The sequence below is a fragment of the Patiria miniata genome, unplaced genomic scaffold (genome assembly GCF_015706575.1).
Source record: "Patiria miniata isolate m_02_andy unplaced genomic scaffold, ASM1570657v1 HiC_scaffold_11, whole genome shotgun sequence".
NCBI classification, from domain to species: Eukaryota; Metazoa; Echinodermata; class Asteroidea; order Valvatida; family Asterinidae; genus Patiria; species Patiria miniata.
Window position 1 is genome coordinate 6,862,359 of NW_024037049.1, and position 22,449 is coordinate 6,884,807.

The following is a 22,449-nucleotide window of genomic DNA, read 5'->3' on the forward strand; positions in this document are numbered from 1 at the left end:
TGAATTATTAATCTGATTAGGTTGAAACTTCACATTAATACAAAGCTATATTGACAGATAATTATATTGCATTATTATTACTGTGCACATAATTATTGTCATGTTATGACGTCATGAATATTTAATGAGACACTCTTTACAGTCTTATAACTATGGAACTATTTGACCGATTGATCTCAAATTTAGTAGGTATACAGACAGGGATGTGTTATAGATGAAAATTGATATGTCAAGGTCATGTGACCTTCACTTCTAGTTTTACCGGAAGTGGTAATTTTAGACCCCTAAATCATATTTCATGAATTATTCATCTGATCAGGTTGAAACTTCACATTAATAAAAAGCTATATTGACAAATAATTATATTGAATTATTATTACTGTGCACATAATTATTGTTATGCTATGACGTCATGAATATTTAAAGAGTTGTACCGGAAGTGCAATCTTTAAAAGTTATAATTTCAATTGATTAATTTCATTTTTTGTTAATCATTAAATCATTTTGTTTACGGTCCAATAGAGAATCAAAACTGGGAACAGCTCTGTGGTTGTTCACAACCACAACCTCTAGTTTATGTTTCTTTGCTGAGCATAATGTAATTAACCTATTGTTCCGATCGCCGTCGTAAAACTATACCATTCATCCAAATGACAAACAAATTCATATATAATCCCTACACAATACATCCGGTAATCCTCTTATCTTTTGACTGACCGCAAAATCCCTCCTCATTCCTCCTCAAACCTCCCCCCACAGTTCCCCATAGAACGGGGCACTACCTATACCGCCGTGCAGCACTACTGGTGACTCCTACGAGAATTGTTGCACAAATGTGAATGCAATTACAAATTTATTGACCCAAAAGGGGTTTATTGTACATGAAGTTAAGTCAGTATTCAAACCTGCCAAAATATGTACCTTCTTGGGATTTGTACTAAATTCAGAGAAGATGACTGTGTCATTAACAACAGATAAGTCAGCCAAACTTCAGGAATTATGCAAAAATCTGCTCCTGAAGAAATCACCCACGATCCGAGAGGTGGCCCAAGTAATTGGAAAATTAGTGTCATGTCTTCCAGGACTTTCTTATGGCAAACTATACTATCGCCATATTGAATGGGATAAAATGGAGGCACTTAAGAATAACAACAATGACTACGATACTTCAATGAGGTTGTCATTAAATGCAAGGAATGAGCTGACATGGTGGATTGAAAATGTCGAATCCAAACAAGCTTTTTAATGCTTAAATATACATTCCCAGCCAAATGTAATTGTATCATCTGATGCATCTCAAATAGGATGGGGTGCAGAATGCAATGGGGAAGCTACTGGGGGGCATTGGACCCCGCAAGAATTACGAAATCACATAAATGTCTTAGAACTACTTGCTGGATTTTTGGCTTTAAAGTCATTTTGCTCGAAATTGCACAGTCCGATTACAAATTCACTCTAAGTCTTGCAATGATCTCGCAAAAGAGATGTGGCTTTGGTGTGTTGCCAGAAATATCTGGCTGTCAGCATCACACATACCCGGCAAATCCAACGTGCAAGCCGACATGGAGTCCAGGCGCACGAATGTCGATATCGAGTGGATGCTTAAGCGGCATTTGTTTCGGCAATTGACAAAAACATTTTTCACACCAGATATGGACTTATTTGCCTCAAGATTAAATTATCAGTTGAAGCCCTATGTTTCTTGGAAACCAGACCCTGAAGCTCATGCAATTGATGCGTTTTTATTACCGTGGAATAATTTCCGTTTTTATGCTTTTCCTCCATTCAGTCTGATAGGCCGTGTACTTCAGAAGGTACAACAGGACCAAGCGGATGGATTGCTTGTAGTCCCGAATTGGCCAACTCAACACTGGTTTCCGAATGTGATGAGTATGTTGGTGGCACAACCTGTGCTGATACAACCATACAGGGCACCACTTTATTTACCGCAAGACCAGGCGGCAGTACACCCCCTACATCAGAAGATGTCCCTTCTGGCATGCCACTTGTGCGGAGACGTCTCCAAAGCTCAGGCATTTCGGACCGCTCTGCAGAAGTCATCCTGTCCTCTTGGCGGCCAGGAACGCAGAAACAGTATCGAACATACTTACTCAAGTGGCAATTATACTGTAGTAAAAGAAACATTAATCCAATATCGCCATCTATAAGCGAGGCTCTGGATTTTTTAACTGAATTATTTGAAGCAGGGTTAAGTTATAGTGCTATTAACACCGCAAGATCGGCAATAGCCACTATTGTTGAGTTTCCAAATGGAATATCATTTGGTAGTCACTCATTAACTTGTAGGTTTATGAGAGGAGTATTTGTAAAGAGACCCTCCTTTCCTAGATATCGAACAATCTGGGATGTAAGCATTGTCTTACGATATTTTGATTCATTGGATATCAATTCAAAATTGTCACTGATGTATCAATGTAAAAAAGTAGTAACGTTGTTAGCATTGTTATCAGCTCAGAGAGTGCAGACTTTGTATCTACTGACACTCAGTGATATTAATCTAACAGCCAATGAGTGTCGTATTTCAGTTCACAAACTACTGAAACAAACACGCCCAGGAGTGCATTTGTCAGATATTATTTTGCCTGCGTTTCCTTCTAATAAGAAGCTTTGTGTGGTTGAAGCACTGAACGAATACTTATCTCGCACTTCTACACTGCGAGGAAATCAATGTAGTGTTTTTATTAGTTACAGAAAGCCGTATATGGCTGTTTCTAGAGATACCATCAGTCGATGGATTAAAAATGCGTTAAATGACGCGGGCATTGATGCTTCTGTCTTCAAAGCACACAGTGTAAGAGCAGCCTCAACATCAGCAGCCAGTAATTGTGGTGTTCCCATTCAGACCATACTGGCCACGGCTGGCTGGTCTGGATCTGCAACTTTCGCTCGGTTTTACAACAAACCAATAGAAAAGCTTGCTGCATTTTCAACAAAACTTCAGGAAAGTTTATCTTAAGACTTTACAGACTTACAATTTACTTCCTTTATTTGTATATGGAACAAAACGGTCTGTATTATAATATTTTTTATATATTTTGCAGTTATGTATTGTGTGCTGTACAACAATAAATATTTATGTGCAAAGATGATCTAGCCATGGTTGTTATATCTTGATTAAAGTTTCGTTTTACCTGGCTCTAAATATCTCATATGGTCTCGGAGTTACGTAATGGAGGTGACGCAGAATCCTAAAATTAAACGAGTATAATTACGATGTTTGATTGAGATTCTACGGAACCGTAATTACGTAGCGAAAGAGATCATATGCCCTCCCTAATTGGTATCCAACCCCATTCCCTTGTTTTCTTCACAGGTAAACTCAACTTTGCGCTAAAGAATGATCTGGTGGGCGGCGGGCGCTATCTCATTTGATCTCTTTCGCTACGTAATTACGGTTCCGTAGAATCTCAATCAAACATCGTAATTATACTCGTTTAATTTTAGGATTTTGCCCATGAAAATGTTTACTGTGGCTTATACACAGGGCGGCTTATACGCTGAGCCTTGAAGAATAAAAATGCGATTCAAATGTGTATGTAATGTACTGGTATAAGAAAAGATCTGTTGCCGAAATGAATAATCAATTAAGTAAGTCATTAACAAACCAAAAGCACGCCCCACAAAAAGATACCAAGCAGTAAAAAGTATAGCCAGCCGGCCAGCCGGCCGGCCGCGCGTTGAGTGAAAGCTGTCTGCGTTAGTGACCATACTTGATGCTGTGCTGCATGCTTGCCCCATGTACCACACACACTTGTGGACCACACCATTTGTGATTATAAAGGGGTGTACTTTCTCGGGAACAATAATTACCATATATTTCCACTGTTGCAAAAAAAAAGACAACTACTTCTTTTTGTGGGGTCTGAAACATTTCTTCATTCGACAATCAGTTGTTCAACGCTGGAACTGTATTCAAGAAATGATGTAAAACTCAAAACAGGGGCTAAATCACCCCTTACGAAATTAATGGATTTGTCCATAAAAAAAGTCTTTTATCGAGTGGACTGTTTTCGAAGAAAGTACGATTAAAAACAACTTGAATTTTTGACATACTACTCCTTAGTTATCACGACAATTTGATAAGTTTTGTTGTAAAAAAGGACCTGTTTATTTGTAGGACAAAACCAATCAGCATCTGTTGCCACAAAGCAAGATTTGTAATGCTCCAGTCAGCCGTCACATGGTGTGCTGCATACTCTCCAGCTCAGGCTGCTGGGCCATGCGCTAACTTTTAAGGCCGGGGACTGTCCGGGCCACCGGCAGCAATTCCCGGTGTTTATTTCTCATCGCCAATTTCCATATTTTTTTTAAAGAGTATCGACCGTAAATGATTTGATATAACTTTTGTGGCCCTTTTAATAGCTTTCGCAGTGTAAATGGAACTATTCCAGAGCTTTTTTGAGTGTTGAATTTGGAGGCCTTACAAAATTGAAACTGCTGCGGCTGGTACAGCTTATACGCCAACTTCAAATCTGAATTTTTCAAATATTTGCGTTTTGCAGCTTATAACCCCGCGCGGCCTATATTCCAAAAATTATGGTAAAAAAGAAGGAAAAGTCGTGGGGGCTTGCTGCACACCACACGACACTATGGGCACATGACACATGATGTACAAACAGCGGATTTAAAGCTTTTGTACTTTTTCTTCTTTTTTCAGTTCTATTTCATACATTTTAGTCATTGGAAAGTTACAAAAATACCTCAAAATCCGACTTTTGGTTTCTCACAACAAAGGGGGGGGGGGGGGGCGAGATGATCCAATAGCTCATCCTCCCGGATCAAAAAGTGGGGGGGTATATATACCTCCCATCCCCGGGATTTATGCCCCTGTTGGGCACATTGTGCCCCTGTTGGGCCTGTTATTCTGATTAATCTTTTTTTCTTCATTTTTTTTTTTTTTTATTATCCAGACAATACTTCTGATAGAATAATCCAGGGTCTTCATCTTTTATATTACGTGCACAATCACATGACCCTTCCTTCCGGTTGACACTGCAAGTGCCTTGTAATTCAAAATTGGTAAAAGATGTGAACTTGCTTTCAACGATGTATGCTCTGGCGAAGCTGTTCTTTAAAAATAAATTAATAATGATGTCACAAAATGTTAGAGAGCCCTCTAGCAGCAGAATGAAGAGTGTATAAAATGAATAATCATTTGATGAGTGTGGCGAAGCTGAAATGCTGAAATCATTCATATAATTGATGTATACAACCAGCTCCATGCTAACAACAAGAAGAGGTGGAAGATTATCAAGACGTCTGTGCCCGGAAGTTATAATGAAAATACCTTTAAACCTAAACAAATACATGTAGCTGAAAAAATTAAACTGCAAGAGATTTAGTCCAGATCTTTGCTTCGAATCGCACACTTAAGCTCTGAAGCTTTCCGGTAATGACGTCACCATTATGTCATCAAGTATCATGAATGCCCAACACCTATTGTTTTTGTACAAATTTACTATTATTACGTTCAGCCCAACACCTACTGTTAGTCTATGAATTTACTGTTATTATTTTTCTCCAAGACACAATTCGTTTCCAGAACTGTTTGTCAAAATCAAAACACATATGAACTTCTATTGTCAATACATGAATGCACAACCCACTGCAGATGTGCTTTTTTGCAATCATCATGGGCCACGTGACATCACTCGAAAAAACAACAATTTTAATCTTTGAAATTCAATATAAAATCAACCGTGAGAGACCGGAACTTGAATTTTGCGGGAATTGACATGATAATACATGATCTTCATTTTATCTCGTGTGCATCAAATCACGTGACCCTTCCTTCCGGTCGAAACCGGAAGTGCCTAATAATTTGAAAGTGGAAAAAGATATGACCTTGCTTTTAACGATGTTAGTGTCTGGCTGGCTTGACCTTTTGAAAAAAATGATCGGTGACGCAATGAAGTGATCAGGCACCCTCTAGCAGCAGGTTAAAAATTTTCCAAAATGCATTTTCAGTTGATGTCTGTGGCGAAATTTGCGGTAATTGCTGCAAAATTAATATACATGATAACCTTAATGCAGACAAGACCTGTGCGCGAAAAAAAATTGATTATGTCATCAGACCGGAAGTTACAATAAAGACCTTTAAACCTTCAAAACATGCTAAAGTATCAACCGTGACAGATATAATCAAGATCTGGCTATACAGGGTGGATATAAAAAAAACGAAACCGAGATATTATTGCTGCTTGGAACAGAAGTAGGGCACATGTGATTCAAAGGGAGATATCCTCTGTAAGGTTGAATCTCCTCTTGATTGGCAACCATAGCCTTTCACTCTGTGAAAAATGACACCACAAAAACCACAATTGAAAAGTGGCGCAACTATCTAAATAGACCCTTTTGTCAAATTGGTCACTTCTCAGTCAACCGCGAATGTAATGACATGATCAGAGTGTTATTATAAAGAGGAGATTCAACCCTATCAGAGGATATCTCCCTTTGATTCACATGTGCCCTACTTCTGTTTCAATTAGCAATAATATCTCAGTTTCGTTTTTTTTTATCCACCTGGTATATAGCACTGTTAACATAGCCCTTCAACTTTCTGATAATAACGTCACACTGAAGCCATTAAGTATCACATTACAAGCAATCAAAGATTTCTAGATTTAATCTTTGAAATTCAATATAAATTAATCAACTGCTACAGATTTGATTTTGTTTTTTATGGCAATAGGTAGAATATCATTTGACCCTTCCTTCCGGTCGAAACCGGAAGTGCCTTATTATTTGAAATTGGCAGAACATGCGAACTTGCTTTCCACAATGCGAGAGTTTGCCTTGGCAGTGCTGTACAAAAATATTACAGTTGACATCATCAAATGTTAGAGCGCCCTCTGGCGGCATGTTGAAAAGTCAAACATGCATTTTGAGTTGATGTGTGTGTTGAAATTTGCGGCAATCACGTCAGACATGATGGCCCAACATCATTTTGAGTTGATGTGTGTGTTGAAGTTTGCGGCAATCACGTCAGACATGATGGCCCAACACCGTATGGCTGTTCATACAACCTCTAGTTTTTGTTATTCTTCTCACCAATTCGTTTCCAGAATTGTTGGTCAACATGAAAACTATATGAAGTTCAATTGTAAATACATGAATGAACAACCTACTGAAGTTACATTTCGTGGCAAGCGGTGGGATCATCTGCATTACTTAAAGGAGAATACTTGTTCGGTTTGAAGCCCTAAATTTAAAAGTGTGTGTGTTTGCATTAATGATTAGCTTGTAAAATTACACAATTAGCATGGTGTTGAATTAGAGTTGTCAGATATTTTGTGCGCAGATCTGTGTACCAAACTGTCTAATTTCAAGGTATCTGTGAAGCTTGAGAGACCCAAAACTTTGTTTGGTTTTGTGACAATAAGACATGCATCACAAGTAAACTACAGGGATTTCAGTTTAAGCCAGGGAAAGTTGACAAAGTCAGTTTTGTTTTTTGATTTGGAACTGGAGAGTCGACAGTCAATTCTTGATGATAAAGTGAAGCAAGTCAATGATTTTTTTATTCAGGAGAACATCACTGACAGTAACAGTTCTCATATCAGGCCCCTCACAGTATAGTGGCACAAGGAAATTAAGCATGCGTACAATAAATTGTGTAGGTCGGTTTAAGCATACAACTAGACCATTTCACTTTTCCCGACTGTACGATGGTTTGCATGCTAAATCCCATAGAAAGAGAAATTGGTTTCAGTTACTCAGAATCATCATCGAGTCCCAGTTACTGGAAGATAGGGATTACATCAGTGCGTCAGCAGATTGATTTCCGAATCTGATTCGGAACCGGTCTATACCTGCTGGAAAAGGCAGAGGACTGAATAACTTTGTGACTGAATTGTGCAGCTTTGTTGTATTCTTCTTGTATTGTTTTACTCTATTTTGAAGTTGCCATTCTTTGTGCATGTATTAGTGTAGTGCATGCTGGTGTGGTAGGTGACTTTCCCAGGCTGATCTGGCATTGTACACCCTGGTATATGCATTTGAGGTACAGTTGAATATGGCTGAGGCAAGACAGATTTCTCTTTCCGCCCCTCCTCCACGCTTTGAGGGTGCTCAGGGAGATGATTTTGACACATGGCTGGATCGCTTTAAAGCCTGGTGCAACATACATGCACCTGATGAAAAAGATATTTGCGATATTTCCCAACACTCTTGGGTAATTCACACAATACTTCTCCGCGGGTTTTACAACGGTATATGTCATAAAATTGTTACTTTCAACATATATTGACCGTGATCCCTAGTGGTGCATATTACTCTGACGTTATGATGATGTCATCAGGTGTCAAATAACAACATTTAAAGATTGCTAGATTAAATCTTTGAAAATCAATATAAAATCAACTGTGAGAGACCTGAACATGACTTTTGCGGCGATTGATAGAATAATCCAGGGTCTTCATTTTTGATATTATTTGCAAAATCACATGACCCTTCCTTCCGATTGAAACCAGAAGTGCTTTGTAATTTAAAATTGGTAAAAGATGTGAACTTGCTTTCAACGATATGTGTGCTCTGGCAAAGCTGTTCTTTACAACTTAACAGTGATGTCACAAAATGTTAGAGCGCCCTCTAGTGGCAGAATGAAAAATGTTTAAAATGAATAATCAGTTGATGAGTGTGGTGAAGTTGATGAGTTGCAATATTTCCCTACACTCTTGGGTAATGCAGCCTTTGCTATTAATAGGGCCTTGGAGAAGGAGTCAAGGGAGTCGTTTGGGGCTGTAATTAAAGCTTTCACTCTAGCTTATTCCTCCCCTGCTCTTGTTGAAGCCTTTCGGTCTGAGCTTTCCGTCAGTAACCGTATGGAGAATGGAACTCCCAGTCTTGATAGCTTCCCGCCCTCCTCCCCACTCTCGGCTCGCGTTACGATGGTTTTTCACCTTTAGTGCGCCAGGGAAAAAAAGAGGAAGCATAATGGCGGATTCATGACGTAGCATAATGGGTAGGCCCCGAGAGGGCGCTCGTTGGTTGATTAAATCTTTTAGCCTTTGAGCCTGTTGGCTGAATAAATATGCAAATGTAGTAGCTATTTGGGTAAGTATCACTCGTAAACTTGTCCCACACTTCTGTGGGGGGGGGGGGGGGAGTCTACTTCATTCACTTACCCAAATAGCTACTACATATGCAAAGAGTGGCACCAACAACTGGTTGGCCGGGTAGGCGAGATGCCCTAAAATCAAATGGTTAAACAACAGTATATATATATATACATAATGATTTAGACCATTTAGATTGAATATACATGGAAATGTATTACCTGCTTAGTTAGTCTCCTGGTCAGGCCGGGAAGGACTACTGCGCAGGGTAGGGTTCGTAGACGAGGACTGGTGTTGTGTCAGTACCGTCTTCCCCGTGTTCCCTCCAGTCTGGAGTACGTCACGTAGGTAGCAGGATGTGAATGTCGTGGCAGACTTCCAGCATGCTGCTTGAGAAATCTCTGAAATAGGGACCCCCCTAAAAAATGCCCAGGACGCCGCTACGGCGCGTACGTCATGGGCTTGGACAAGGCCTTGGACAGAAGCATCCCTTTTGGATGGCCAGTCCGCATTAGCGAATTTGATAGCAGCTACTACCCAACGCGCAATGGTGTCCCTTGAGGCGGGGCCATGTGGCTTTATGGTTGTAATAAAGAGCTGCATGCATTTATCCCCGAGTGACTTAGTGCGTGCCAGATACCATTTTAGGGTGCGCACCGGGCACCATAATTTGTCTGAGGGGATAGAAGAGGTCGACTCTATTTTTGGGAGGAAAATATCAGGAGGGCTGAAACTTGCCGTCTGATTTTTCGTCAGGAAGGACGCCTTTGGGATCAGGCGAACCCCACCTGGTTCCCAGCGGATATGTCCTGAATCTAAAGTCAGCGCATGGATCTCGCTGCTACGCCTAGCGGTAGCCGCTGCGAGCAGGAAGGCCAACTTAATAGATACATGAATGAGGGGTGCTTGGCCCAAGGGCTCGTATGGAGCCTTGGCCAAAATGTTCAGGACCTGAACTAGATCCCAAGATGGGACCAGTTTCCGGATTGAAGGTCTCTCGTTGAACATTCCCCGGAGTAGGTTAGTGATTCCAACATTAGAGGAGATAGATGAGCCATATGTCCGATGACCTTTGTAAGGATTGAGATCGGGGGGAAGGCATAAGCGAACATGTTTGTCCAGTCTATTGATAGTGCGTCCGAGGCCCATGCATGAGGATGATGGGCTCTCGAGCAGAACACCGGGAGCTGAGTGTTGACTGCTGAGACAAACAGGTCTATGTGTGGACGACCTAGGATCGAGAAGATCTGACGTACGATCCTCCTGTTCAATGACCACTCCGTGGGAACTACTTTGCCCCTGGAGAGAGAGTCCGCTATGTCGTTTTCCGCACCAGGAATGTGAATGGCACGTAGATCGACTTTGTGTCTGATTAGCCACTGAAACATTTCCCAAGTCCAGTAGCACAGCTGGGGTGATCTTGTACCGCCCTGTTTGTTGATATATGCTACCACTGTCGTGTTGTCGGTCTTGATTAGAACAGACCGACCCACTACGTCTACTTGAAAGTGGTGTAGGGCACTGACTACAGCCTGGAGTTCTAGAACATTGATATGTAGGGACCGAGTGTTGTCGTCCCAAGTGCCTGCAGCTTGCCAGATCGAATTTAGCATCAAATGTGGCACCATTTTGCATCTAGCCCATCCTCCGTATGCGAAAATTTTCCAAAGGGGAGGGGGGCACCCCCTCCCCTTAGACCCCTCCCCCAGGAAGTCGATCCGTATCCACCTAAGTGCCCCCCCCCCATCAAATGCTGGTGCCCCCCCCCATCAAATGCTGGTGCCCCCCCTGTGCCCCCCCAGACTGAAAAGTCTGGTGACGCCACTGCTTTCCAGGGACCTATGAAATTTCTGAGACGACCCCCGACGGGCCCCAGTGTCGGGGTCGGCTCGGTAGGGGCGTCACCGCCGCCACCCAGAGCGGGGGGCCGATTGCCCACCGCCACGTCCCCGGCTGCTAAATTGGCGTGCAGGGGCAGAGTAGGGGCGTGGAGCTGAAACCATTGCACCAGCTGATGCCTTGGCCGTCTGTTGGCAAAAAGGCTTGAATGGTTTCTTAAGGGCAGGGTGAAACGAGGGAGCACCCTTCGTTGCCTTCTTCCCAGAGAACTTGGGCTTGTTAGTGGCTGAAGGCTTCTTCAAGCTCAGTTTGTCTGCTGTCTCAATTCGTTTGGCTTCAACTTCCAGAACTTCCTGGAATTTGCCTCCGAAAAGGTCTTTGCCCATAAGAGGAAGGTCTTCTATCTTCTTCTTAGCGCCCTCGTGTGGTATGTAAAGTGCATCCATCACGTTAGTCCTACGTGACTTGGCAGACAGGATAGAGATTCTCGTAAATTGGTCTAGAGAGAAACGGAGTATTTCGTCCAGACACCAGAAGGCTGCTGCTAACATATCGGCTGGAATTTGTGAATCTTCCTCACATGCGCAGACGATATATTCAGATAACAGAAGTAAAAGGCGCTTGTTTGTGAGCCAAATCTAGCCACCTCATCGACCTTCTTCATTGTATCCTCCATCTTTGCTCTAGTCTTATCGACAAATATTGACTTGGTCGGGGCTTTGCCGCTATCTCCAGTCAATTTGTCCTTGGCCATATCCGGAATAGAAGGAACCGTAAAGAAATCGTTTCAGTCCTTTTCTGGAAATTGGAAATAGGCTGCCGACCTTTTGTTGAAAGCCGTCCATTTCTTTGAATCGGCGATGCGTTGTATGCGATCGGCGCATAAACGATCCACCGGCATAGTTGGGAAAGCTGGATCCCAAGTTTGCCAGGGTCAGTGGCCTCATCATCCCCAGAGCACTCATCTTGTGAGTGAGTGGAAGGGGGGTGAGTATCATCGACATCTATGTCAGGAGCATCTTGAACAGAAGTGCCCAAATTCATAGATGGGTGTAAGGAAATTCCCGCCTGTGATCTCGGGGGCGCCCAATCACGGCCCAGAGTAGGTGGATTATCTGAGCAGACACTGATGGCAACCCCAGGATCTGGGGGCCCAGTGTGTTCCCCTCTCATCCTGCCCGAAATCGGCAGGATTGCGCCCGGATCCGGCTGAATTAAGCCCGGATCCGGCCGGATCACGCCCGGATTCGGCCGGATTGGACCCGGATCCCGCCGGATCATACCCGGATCCGGCAGGATTAGACCCGGATTTGGGTCCGGAAATGTGACCGCCAGGAGTGACCTCTGAGTCACCGTTGGGGCCGATCTCCATTGTTGTTGTTTAGTGAGGGCTGCTAGCGAAACGTTGATGTCCTGGAAAGCTTTTAGAAAGATTTCCGTGGATACACCTTTGTTTTTCTTTTTCCGATGCGTCGACTTACAGGGGGAATCCCCTGAAGAAGACGGCGCTGCCTTGTGTTTCCTTTTCTTACTTGGGTGACTTGATTCACTGGATGAAAACTCCGATAATATCCTGGGAATTCCTGAGCATTAATCAAAGAACGATGTTGACTGCGCACCGCAAGTCCTGCCCATTCTGCACGGGTGGAAGCAGGAAGCTCGGAGTGCGATGAACGCGCAGACGGGGCCGGTGAGGATTGAATCCTTTTACCGCTCCGTGACTGGTCGTCCCCGAGGGTTGCTGGAGCCAGCAGACCGGGGGGACGAGGCGAAGAAATTCCCGTGAAACCACGGGAAATCGACGCCGGGTTGCTAGGTGACGCCGATGGTCCGGAGACCGGCGGCGTGATCGAGCGACTATTGGTCCCTTTTTGGGTCTTACCCTTGGGACCGCCGGTGGCCTTTGATGCGGCCTTTTTTTTTTTCAACGAAGAAATATTATTATTAAATAACTGTACAACAGAAATAATAATAATAACTCAGGAAAGCTGACTTGGTTAAAAGGGGATTGCACTCGATCCAAAAGGGATAACCCACGATGCCTACCCGGCACTGGGCTAGTCCCGCGGTGCCGACCTGGCACCCCGCACCTGGTGTCAGACAAAGGCTGAAAAGCCTGCTACGCCACGTGAAAGAAAAACGAAAGCAAAATGACTCCAAAATCACTCCAAATGAGAAGTACTTAACTGAAACCAAACTCTACAATATTCTACACAACTCACTTGGTTGATAAATTCTATAAAACAGAAACTCTTATAGCGAAAATTGTACAAAAACTCGTCAAAAGGCGAGAGCAAAATTTTTTGCTTCTGCACGATGCCGTCGCTAGAAAAAAAAGAGGAAGCATAATGGCGGATTCATGACGTAGCATAATGGGTAGGCCCCGAGAGGGCGCTCGTTGGTTGATTAAATCTTTTAGCGTTTGAGCCTGTCGGCTGAATAAATATGCATATGTAGTAGCTATTTGGGTAAGTGAATGAAGTAGACTCTATGTATTTATGTAGCCCGTGCGGTACGCTGAAGTGCGCCTCAAGCGGTTATGAGACGCGCGTGTACTGTAACCATGGAAGGCGCCATGTTCGCACATGTTTTGGCGAAATTCCCGCAGTGAAATGCCAAGATTCTTAAACTGTTAGTTTGACATTGATTGAAATCCTACAGCTTGTGGCTCTCAGGTGTACCCTGATATTTTGGGGATTAACTTGATCCGTATTTTTGCTGCCTGGACAGTCACAGTCTGGAACTCTGCTCCACATCTTGAGTGGATCAAGCCGTTGGTGACTGGACTGGCCACATGTGAGTTTACACATGTTACATCTTCACAAGGACAGGAATTACATGTATGCTGTCTGCAGTTGGTGAACTACCGTAACAGGAGCATCCCTCACATCAGTCTGTCTCCAAGCAGGAGGGATCTTGTGAAGGAACCGTTTACTGTGTAGCGTATACAGTGACGTTGAACTTCTGTGGTTTCGCCGGAACTCCACGAAGTGAAGAGAACTGAACTGACTAGTCAATCAACATTTTTGGATTGGGACTTGATAACCTTAGAGTGACATCAAGAGTCTCAAATATCCTTGTTTGAATATATTTAGGGCCCTAATATTGTCTGTATACCGGTATTTTGTTTTTGTCAGAAAGATAAATGGTTGTTTATTCATAAAGTGTCATTGTTGACCTAAACATTTACATGTAGGCCTACTTAAAGTTTTTCTTGATTATCATCATCAGCGCTGGTGTTATAGATTTTGATCTAGAGTTCTGACCGAGTTTTCAAATTAAAGGTTTTCTAATTCAGTATAATTTACAGACTAAGTAGTGGTTTGTTCATTTGTCTGACCCAAGGTGTGTTGACCCCAATGTGGTCCATGTGGCTTACATTTAAATCAGTTGCTAGGAATTTACGACAGTTGTTATTTCACGAGCAGTTGAACACGCATATCATCTAAGTATATTCCGAATTTCAGCTTAATCTGTTTTTGCTAACACTTGGGTTACACATTGAACCATCTTTAAGGAAAATTTTGGCGAGGAATTTTAGCAACTAAACGTGTACGGTTTTCCTATAGCACCATAGGCGCTACGGTTCACCGATTTCGGCCTGGCCACACAATGGACGATCACATATTAGCATATTCATTAGCGTCACTCGGCATGACTTGGCGTGGGTCTCGGTATCGACCAATGGAAGCCGGCAAAAAGGGTGATATTTATCAATTACTAACTCGTGAAGGAAGCTTTTACGCAAATTTTTACTGCATACCATAATAGATACGGAACCTTACTAATATTTGTGAGGCTTGAAAAGATTGACAGACATTGTTCACGCCAGTGTTACAGCTTTCAAATATGCACATAGTCAGGCCTATTTTTCCAATTTCAATGAAAAGTAAAGAACATATTACAACGATTGTTAGCACATATTTGGATCATTATAAGGGAAATAAACCCTGAAAGATGCACGAAGATAAGGTCTTCCAAACAGGGGAAATTAATTTTCAAAGATTTCGCCCGCCAAGTGAACATGTGTGTGTACATGTACATGTAGTTTCATTCAAAATAAAGTGTTACGTAACCTTTAGAAATCACCCTTCACAACCACATGGCTGAAAGTCCCTATATTTTCCAGCACTTTCCCGATTTATCAGATTTTCAAGGGTCGGCAAAGACATTTGTCCCTCTTTCCTCATGAGGCCCATGGCCAGGAGACAGTTCTCTTGAAAAGTTGAAGAAATTGACTGGAGCGGTGCTTGAACCTGCGACCTCTGGATTACTGCTCCAGTGTTCTTCCAACCGAGCTATCCAGCCCCTTGTTGGCAGTTCCCCAATTCCTCAATATCTTTGTGGTTCATTTCAAGGTCTGCTTATTTGATAATCAATCTATAGTTTTATGTTACAAAAACAGGCTACTTGCTTCGTGATGACATCTATTTATGTTTTTGGGCTTACACACTGACTGGCAAGCATTTACAGCGTTCCAGCGAATTAAAGCACAAATGAATTAAAATCTGTAACAGAAATTAACATTGTATACAAACCTTTTGACCGGAAACGAGAACTTCATCAACAGACTTTGTGACAAACTTGACAAGACTTCCAAACTTCTCTTTTTTGTTTTTTCCACGAACATTCAACTGTGATTAATAAGGGGGAAATAAAAATGAACATTAGAAAGACAGTATATCAGAGTTTAAGCGCATGAACTGCAACCATGTGTCTTGTTTAAGTTTGTCTAATATCGCAAACAAGTTTTAAGGGTTTGGGGGCTTTTTGTGTGTGCAAATTCAACAAATCATTAATGTCATTTTAGGCAGAAACTTATGTGTTACAGACGCTTTGATATAAAAAGATGAAAGAATTATGAGGTTTTACAGAAACCTACCGGTAATGAGTAATATGATGCTTTTCATGTAGTGTTTTACGACTGATTCAGTGCATGCAGCAGCATAGCCAGGTTTCTCATCCCAGGAGGCGAGTAGGGAGGAGGGGGAATTGGATGTTACAGTGGGGAGGGGGGGGGGGGCACTCATTCGTACTGAAATGTACACACAACCTCCGTAAAATCAGTGGGGGGGGGGGGGCCTGAACACCATCTTTCCATTACGGCATTAGTTTTCAAGGTCAGACAATAGGTAACGCTATTCAATTACCACACACATTCCAATAATCAACCAATAGTGACAAATGGGGTTTTCATGAAAAAGAAAAAGAAAACGTGAAAAAGGCATGTTATCTTAAATGAGCTTAAAGGGAATATACATCATTTGCTTTTGCTGTAATTTTCAGAAATGGATGGAATTGTGGGGTTGGAAATATAAAGCAAATATAGTTACACTGACTTTTTGGAGGTTTTGGGTTCGAAAATGCTATAAAAACCAAGAAAAACGATCATTTTCCTGTAGTCTGGTTCCCTGACTCCATATAAGAAGAAACACAGCAGTTTACATACATTGGGGAATTATAAGGTCAGGGAACCAGTCTAGCTGGCTCGTACCCGTTCATAGGTTTGTAATCGATTGCAAACAAGTGCAATGGTCAATTGGGGCCAGTATTTGAAACAAAGCCAGTTGTTTCCAACGCTGATCGGCCGATCAGCGTTGGAAATTGATACAAAAAAAACACTTTTCTTGAAAATGACAGTATACCAGGTGCCATAATTTTACAGGATGCTTTAGACTGTCATTTACCAACATCCTATTAAGGTATTTCGCAAAACCTTGGTAGTTTTATTTTTCGATGTTTGCAAATGTTGTATATTCCCTTTAAAGCATTGTAACTTAGATGACTTAGTGGGCCAGGAACTGGGGGGGGGGGGGGTTTGACTAATGGGTGACAAGTTTTCGCGGGGCCCCCCCCCCCCCCCCCCCCCAAGCTGCTGAGTGCATGACAGTTAATGAGAAACCGTTATGCACAAATAATTTCATTTAGACTTCAAATGATATGGTTTACAAACTTTATTAAAGCCATACAACACTCCAATCACAGCTTGCCTTCTTAACACAGATGTGTCATTTTCTACAAATCTGTTGACATTTAATAACAATTCAGATTTTGAGCGGAAGAATCATTAGAAAAATTTGAGTTTTGGAAAAATGGGGAAAAACGCAATTCTGATTAAAATCAGAAAAGATTCATCCCTACCAAAAGGTAAAACAAAATAATTTGCAAAAACAAATTACCTCTCCTTTATACTCCAGGAATACCTTGAAGTTGTGATCATTTCGAAGAGTTGGGTGTGCAGCTAGCCGCTGCAAAAAAACTTCATGCATGGCAACAGTCTTCTTAAATGTGGCCAGGTACTCTCTGTCAAATAAACATTTACTGAAGTTGATTTATTCAGGCTACACCAAATATTTTGAACTGTGGACATTTCCGTGCTTTCAATCAACAATATGGTAAGACAGCAAAATAAATACATAAATGGTATGACAGTTCTCCACAGAATACAGTCCATGGGCCATACCTCCTACAAGGGAAAAATTCAATGGAGTTAAATTATTCTGAGTATACATCTCATTATCAAACAAAGAATATAAATGTCTACATTATGAGTAGACTGATCTATCATTGTAGAATCGCGTTAGAATTGTGTCAATGTAGCTTATGAAATACATGATATACAAGTAGACGCTGAATGCGCACAATCTGAGACAACAAAACTTTAATAGTGTACAAAAAACTCCACAGGGTTGTCTAAGAGATATAGGCTTACTCTCAAACAGGGATATGTCAATTACATACTGACCAAATAGACACTTTAAAAAAAGCAGCAAGTAAATAATGTGTATGTATACTGGTGTAATCCCAACCAAAAATAGGGTTTGTAACAGAGAAGGGTGAAAGCCGTGAACAGGATTCCGAGCTTGTATTTCTGCGCAATTTTGATCAATTGGGCCCTAACACAGCTCTTTTTTGCAATGGAGTACAGGCAATGATTTAAAGGGCAGTAAAGACCTTTTCCATTCAAAATGAAAGATAAAGAAATAAGCTTTATTTGATGTGTGTCTCACACATTTTGGAGGGCTGCAAGTATTTTTCCTGATTATTTGAAGAGGGCATAATTATCACAGTAATTTGGTCTGTAACCACATATTCAAGAAGCTGCTGTTTGTACTGTCAGGATTGATGTGCATTCACGGTGCTTTGACCAAGTTCAAGTGGTATTTTTGTAGGTCCTCAAATATTTTGTAGGCCCAGAACTTTTTGCAGGCTTTAGGCACAGTACCTGCATGTACTGTGCCTATTTGATAATTTGGCCCTGCGCTTGGGGTCTTCATCTGCCCCCATCTGCCCCATTACTACATGGCTAATCGGGTGTAGTGGCATGTGTGACAATTTGAATTTGACCAATGACAGCTTAGGCTAATCATGTGGTCTGAGCATGGTCTGATTGCTGGCTTGTCCCAAAAATTTAGCAAAGCTTTTGCCACTGTGCTGACTGCATGTCTGAAATTTTCATCAGCCGATTTCACATTTTGTATATGCACAAGATAAACTTTGTAATCCAAGCATTGCACCAAATATGCACCAGATTTGGTTAGTTCTTTGACCACTGCACCATTTTCTCAGATTAGCACTTACATGCATGTATATGCATCAAAACCTAGGGGCAAAATTGGCTCTCCATATTTGGCAGTTGACTTTACAGTCCATATGTAACTCCCCTACTGAGTGTGGAAGATTTGAATCCAGTTAATTGACAGTTAAAGCACAGTGGTGGAGGCAGTTTAGAGCAGCAGTAGCATACACTGCCTAGAAAGTACGCATTGTGCTGTCATCGAAATTGCAACATTTTTGCCATACTTTGCATCAGCAGAGATGATGGGCATATTGTGCATTTTTTGTGAATTCCCTTACAGATGCTTGCAGGGAGCTTGCCACAATCTGATCAAGCTTGTGAAAAGCTAACACAAGTTTGCAATTCATTCTGCAAGAAAAATACAAGCTTGTTGCAAGCTTGTGTGATAGCGGCAAGCTTGCCTGATTGCCTGCAGCAAGCCTGTGGCAAGCTTGCCTTGCGGCAAGCCTGCATGCCACAAGCGTGATAGCTTGCAAACTTGCTTGATATCCTGCAAGCTTGCTTGATAGCTTGCAAGCTTGTAGTATACTTGCACTATACTTGCAGTATACTTGCGGCAAGTTTTCTGCGAGCTTCAAGCTTGCAAAACAAACGTGTCACATAAGTTTGCTGCCAAATTCTGAAGATTTCAGAAGTTTGATGTTTCTATAAAAATAACCATTTGAAAATTTGACTAAACCAAAATTGAGATGGGCAACATTTTGGCTTGTAAATCACTGCTTAACGCTTGGAAAGAATTGTGAGGGTCTTACTATTCGATTCAAGTCTTATTTATTTGACGTACATATAAAAAGGCTAAGTAATAAATCATTTTTAAAAAGAACACATGAAACAGCCGTTTTGCTGGCAGGGATTCCCCGAAGAACGCAATGCAAACAGTCAGCTCCCGTGTTACAATTGCGTACTAATTTAGGGGCTGTGATCTGGGTAACACGACGCGTCAACTACACATCCAAAATATATAGTTTGCAGACAGCACATGCAAAAAGCGGAAGTACACCTGACGCACAGATTTTGTGCACACTTCACCAAGTTAGTGACAAAAGGGGACAGTTTGCTGCGTTCTACTAGTAGTAGTACTAGTGGTACAGCTTCAAAAACATGGACAAATGGAATTTCCTTCTCCAGGTTGCTAATTTAATTCGAATCCTGATGGTCCTGACAGTTTTGTTTACGAAGTGAGGATCAACGGTGACTCCATCTAGACCACATGCTCCATCGGCTTTGCAAGACATGTTCAACAAGCTGTTGGCTGCAGCAGTTTTGACAGCATTTTTATTGGGACAGTAATGATATTCAACAGAATTGCATTGAAATCATAACCTAAAGTGCTTTGTAACTGGATTAAACTTTTTGAATTACATACTGATTTCGAGTAGAAGAGTGTTAGCTAGAATGACAAAAAATGGGGCATAATAATACTAGTCACGTCACCATGGTCACCCTGAATAATTTATATAAAATTGCATGGTTTATTGGCTTTTGTTCTGATTTTTAATTTGGGGGGGGGGCTTTTCCGCTGAACAGCGGAAAGGCTTTTTTTTTTGGTTCTGATTTTTTTCTTCTTCTTCTTTTTGATCTTTTTGGGTCCACCACAAATCCCATTGACTTTGTACACGGTTTTGGTGGGACACACTTTTGACTTATCTCAGGTAAAGACCCTATAGTGAAGTTGTGTCTTGAAGAGTGACGTCATGATTACGTCATCATTGGTCACATGACGTCATCACAAACGTGCATATTTGGAAGGCCTATATCTACAGAACTGTAAGTTCAATTGGGTTGAAACTCGATACGTTTGTAGACCGGGATGTGTTATAGGCAAAAATTGAGGTGACGTCACGATGACGTCATCGGGAGATTTAATATAATTTCTTTTAATTTTTTGGAGCTTTAAGCCATATCTCATTAACACAAAATGCAAACTTGAAAATTCTTTTTGCATTATGTTTGTTAGGTAATATGTATATGCCCAAAATTTAGAAAAAAAGTGTGACGTCACGATGATGTCTAGAAAAATGCCATTCTTGAAAACACATATAAGGGAAGGCCATATCGTCATGAAACTTGGTGGATTGGTAGATGGTGTCCTAAGTATGCAAAATCTGAAATGACGTTTTCCTTCCTCCATAATGAAACAACAAACATACACCATGTCGCGGACTCCCAACTTGTGGTTCTATAACATGTAATGCTAAACCCAGAACCAGACTTAAAAATGCATTTCTCAATTCGTGGTTTCATCATTGGTTTGGGGCGATTTCTTATTAAGCTCTTGGTGGAACGCTGGCTAAATTTATGTACATGTACCGATTTCACACAAAAATGGATACGGACGGGCCCACCTTTAAATAATCAGAAACAGTTTTGTATAATGCAATTAGGTTTTGACATTGTCAGCGATCAGCGAACAACAACCAGTTATAAGACCGAAGTTTCACATCTTCCTATCTGTGACGTGAGCTAGCAATGGAAACTGTTGGTTGGGTACCATACAGCATACTTTATGTCTTTGGATTTTCGTAATAGACTGGTGCCTTGTATTCCTTCCTCCATTAATGCGCATAGCAGCCGAGAAAGTAGAAAGTTTTGGCACATCAATAAGGGCAAAGTTAACCTCCTTTATCCTCTCTTGCCAGGAAGAACCCTGGCAATTCCAGTATCAAGCACTCCAGTGGAAAGAGTCTTTAGCCGCGGAGGACTAGTAATCAGACCTCATCGGGCTCGTCTAGTTGACAAGTTGCTGTCAGACCTGGTCAGTGTTCTGAAGTCAAACCACGTGAGCATGTAACCCTGTTGGAGAGGTTACTGTATACAGGTTTACATGCACACGTCGTTTTATAAGTGCCCCCATTAGTTGGATGGCGATCAGCTGGCACCCCCCTTTTTATTTTTATTGAGTCAAATGTGGTGTCACCACATGTAGTAGCCCGCATTTAAAATAAAAAAAAAGGAAAATGACTTCCTCTCTTGTGTTTGTTGCTTTTTATTGTATTTATTGTATAGTGTTCAAATATTTGTGACTCGAATTGACTCGAGCTAAGTACTTGACTCGACTCGACCACACACTCGACTCGAGTCACAAAAATCAGTGACTCGTTACAACTCTGCCTTTTAAGCCGTATCTCACAAACGCAAAATTCAAAAATCCTTTTGTAGTTAGTTTGTCAGGTAATAGGTATAAGTACAAAATTTTTGATGTCACGATGACGTCATCAAAAACGTGATTTTCCAAAATGCATATAACAGAAGTTCCCATCGTCATGAAACTTTGTGGATAGGTAGATAATGTCACAAGTATGCAAAATTTAAAATGATGTCACAATGACGTCATCGGTAGATTTTCTTAATATTTCAGATTGTATTCCGCTTACTAAATTTTGCACTTTCTTTCATGGGATTGATGTCAAACTTGGTGCACATCAAGACCACAATGAAAACATGTGCATTGACAGGTGTTGTTACGATGACGTCATCGCGGGACATGTGACATCGATCATGTTAAAAGGTGTATATATTAAAGTCATATGTGGAGAAATTAGTCCTGTAACTACGGTATGCTCTTGCATATGGAAACACACAAAAAGAAATACGGAAAAGCCCTATGTTCTGTTCATCGAACAGACATAGCTCTAGTTATTTTCTTTATTAAATAATATCAACATTTCTAATAGTATATCAATAAAATGATTTCAAAAATGAGGCATACAAACAACCTCTTCAAATGCAAAATGTAATGAACAAAGTATGTTGAAGTTTGGTAAGTATTTTCAAGAAATGAATATCGCACTGGTTACAAATTTTATTCCCTGGGCCATGCCTGCACTATGGAGCACCGAAGTGAACACGTCATGCGCACAAAATGTGTGTGTGACATTAGCGCGTGATTCATCCCATGAACCAATACGCGTGTGTACTCCATGCATTTGCTCTACAATTTCTGATTCTACATGA

At 41.4% G+C, this 22,449-nt stretch overlaps 1 protein-coding gene across 1 annotated transcript in view; it reads right to left on the reverse strand.

The window, feature by feature from the left end:
* LOC119743378 (sorting nexin-6-like) overlaps nucleotides 1-22,449 on the reverse strand; it is a gene marked incomplete at its 3' end in the record, with an annotated part of 177,042 nt that overhangs the window by 73,148 nt on the left and 81,445 nt on the right. The window contains 2 exon segments of the mRNA XM_038219769.1: nucleotides 15,455-15,550; nucleotides 17,096-17,219. Of these exon segments, the coding sequence (XP_038075697.1) occupies nucleotides 15,455-15,550; nucleotides 17,096-17,219 (220 nt within the window).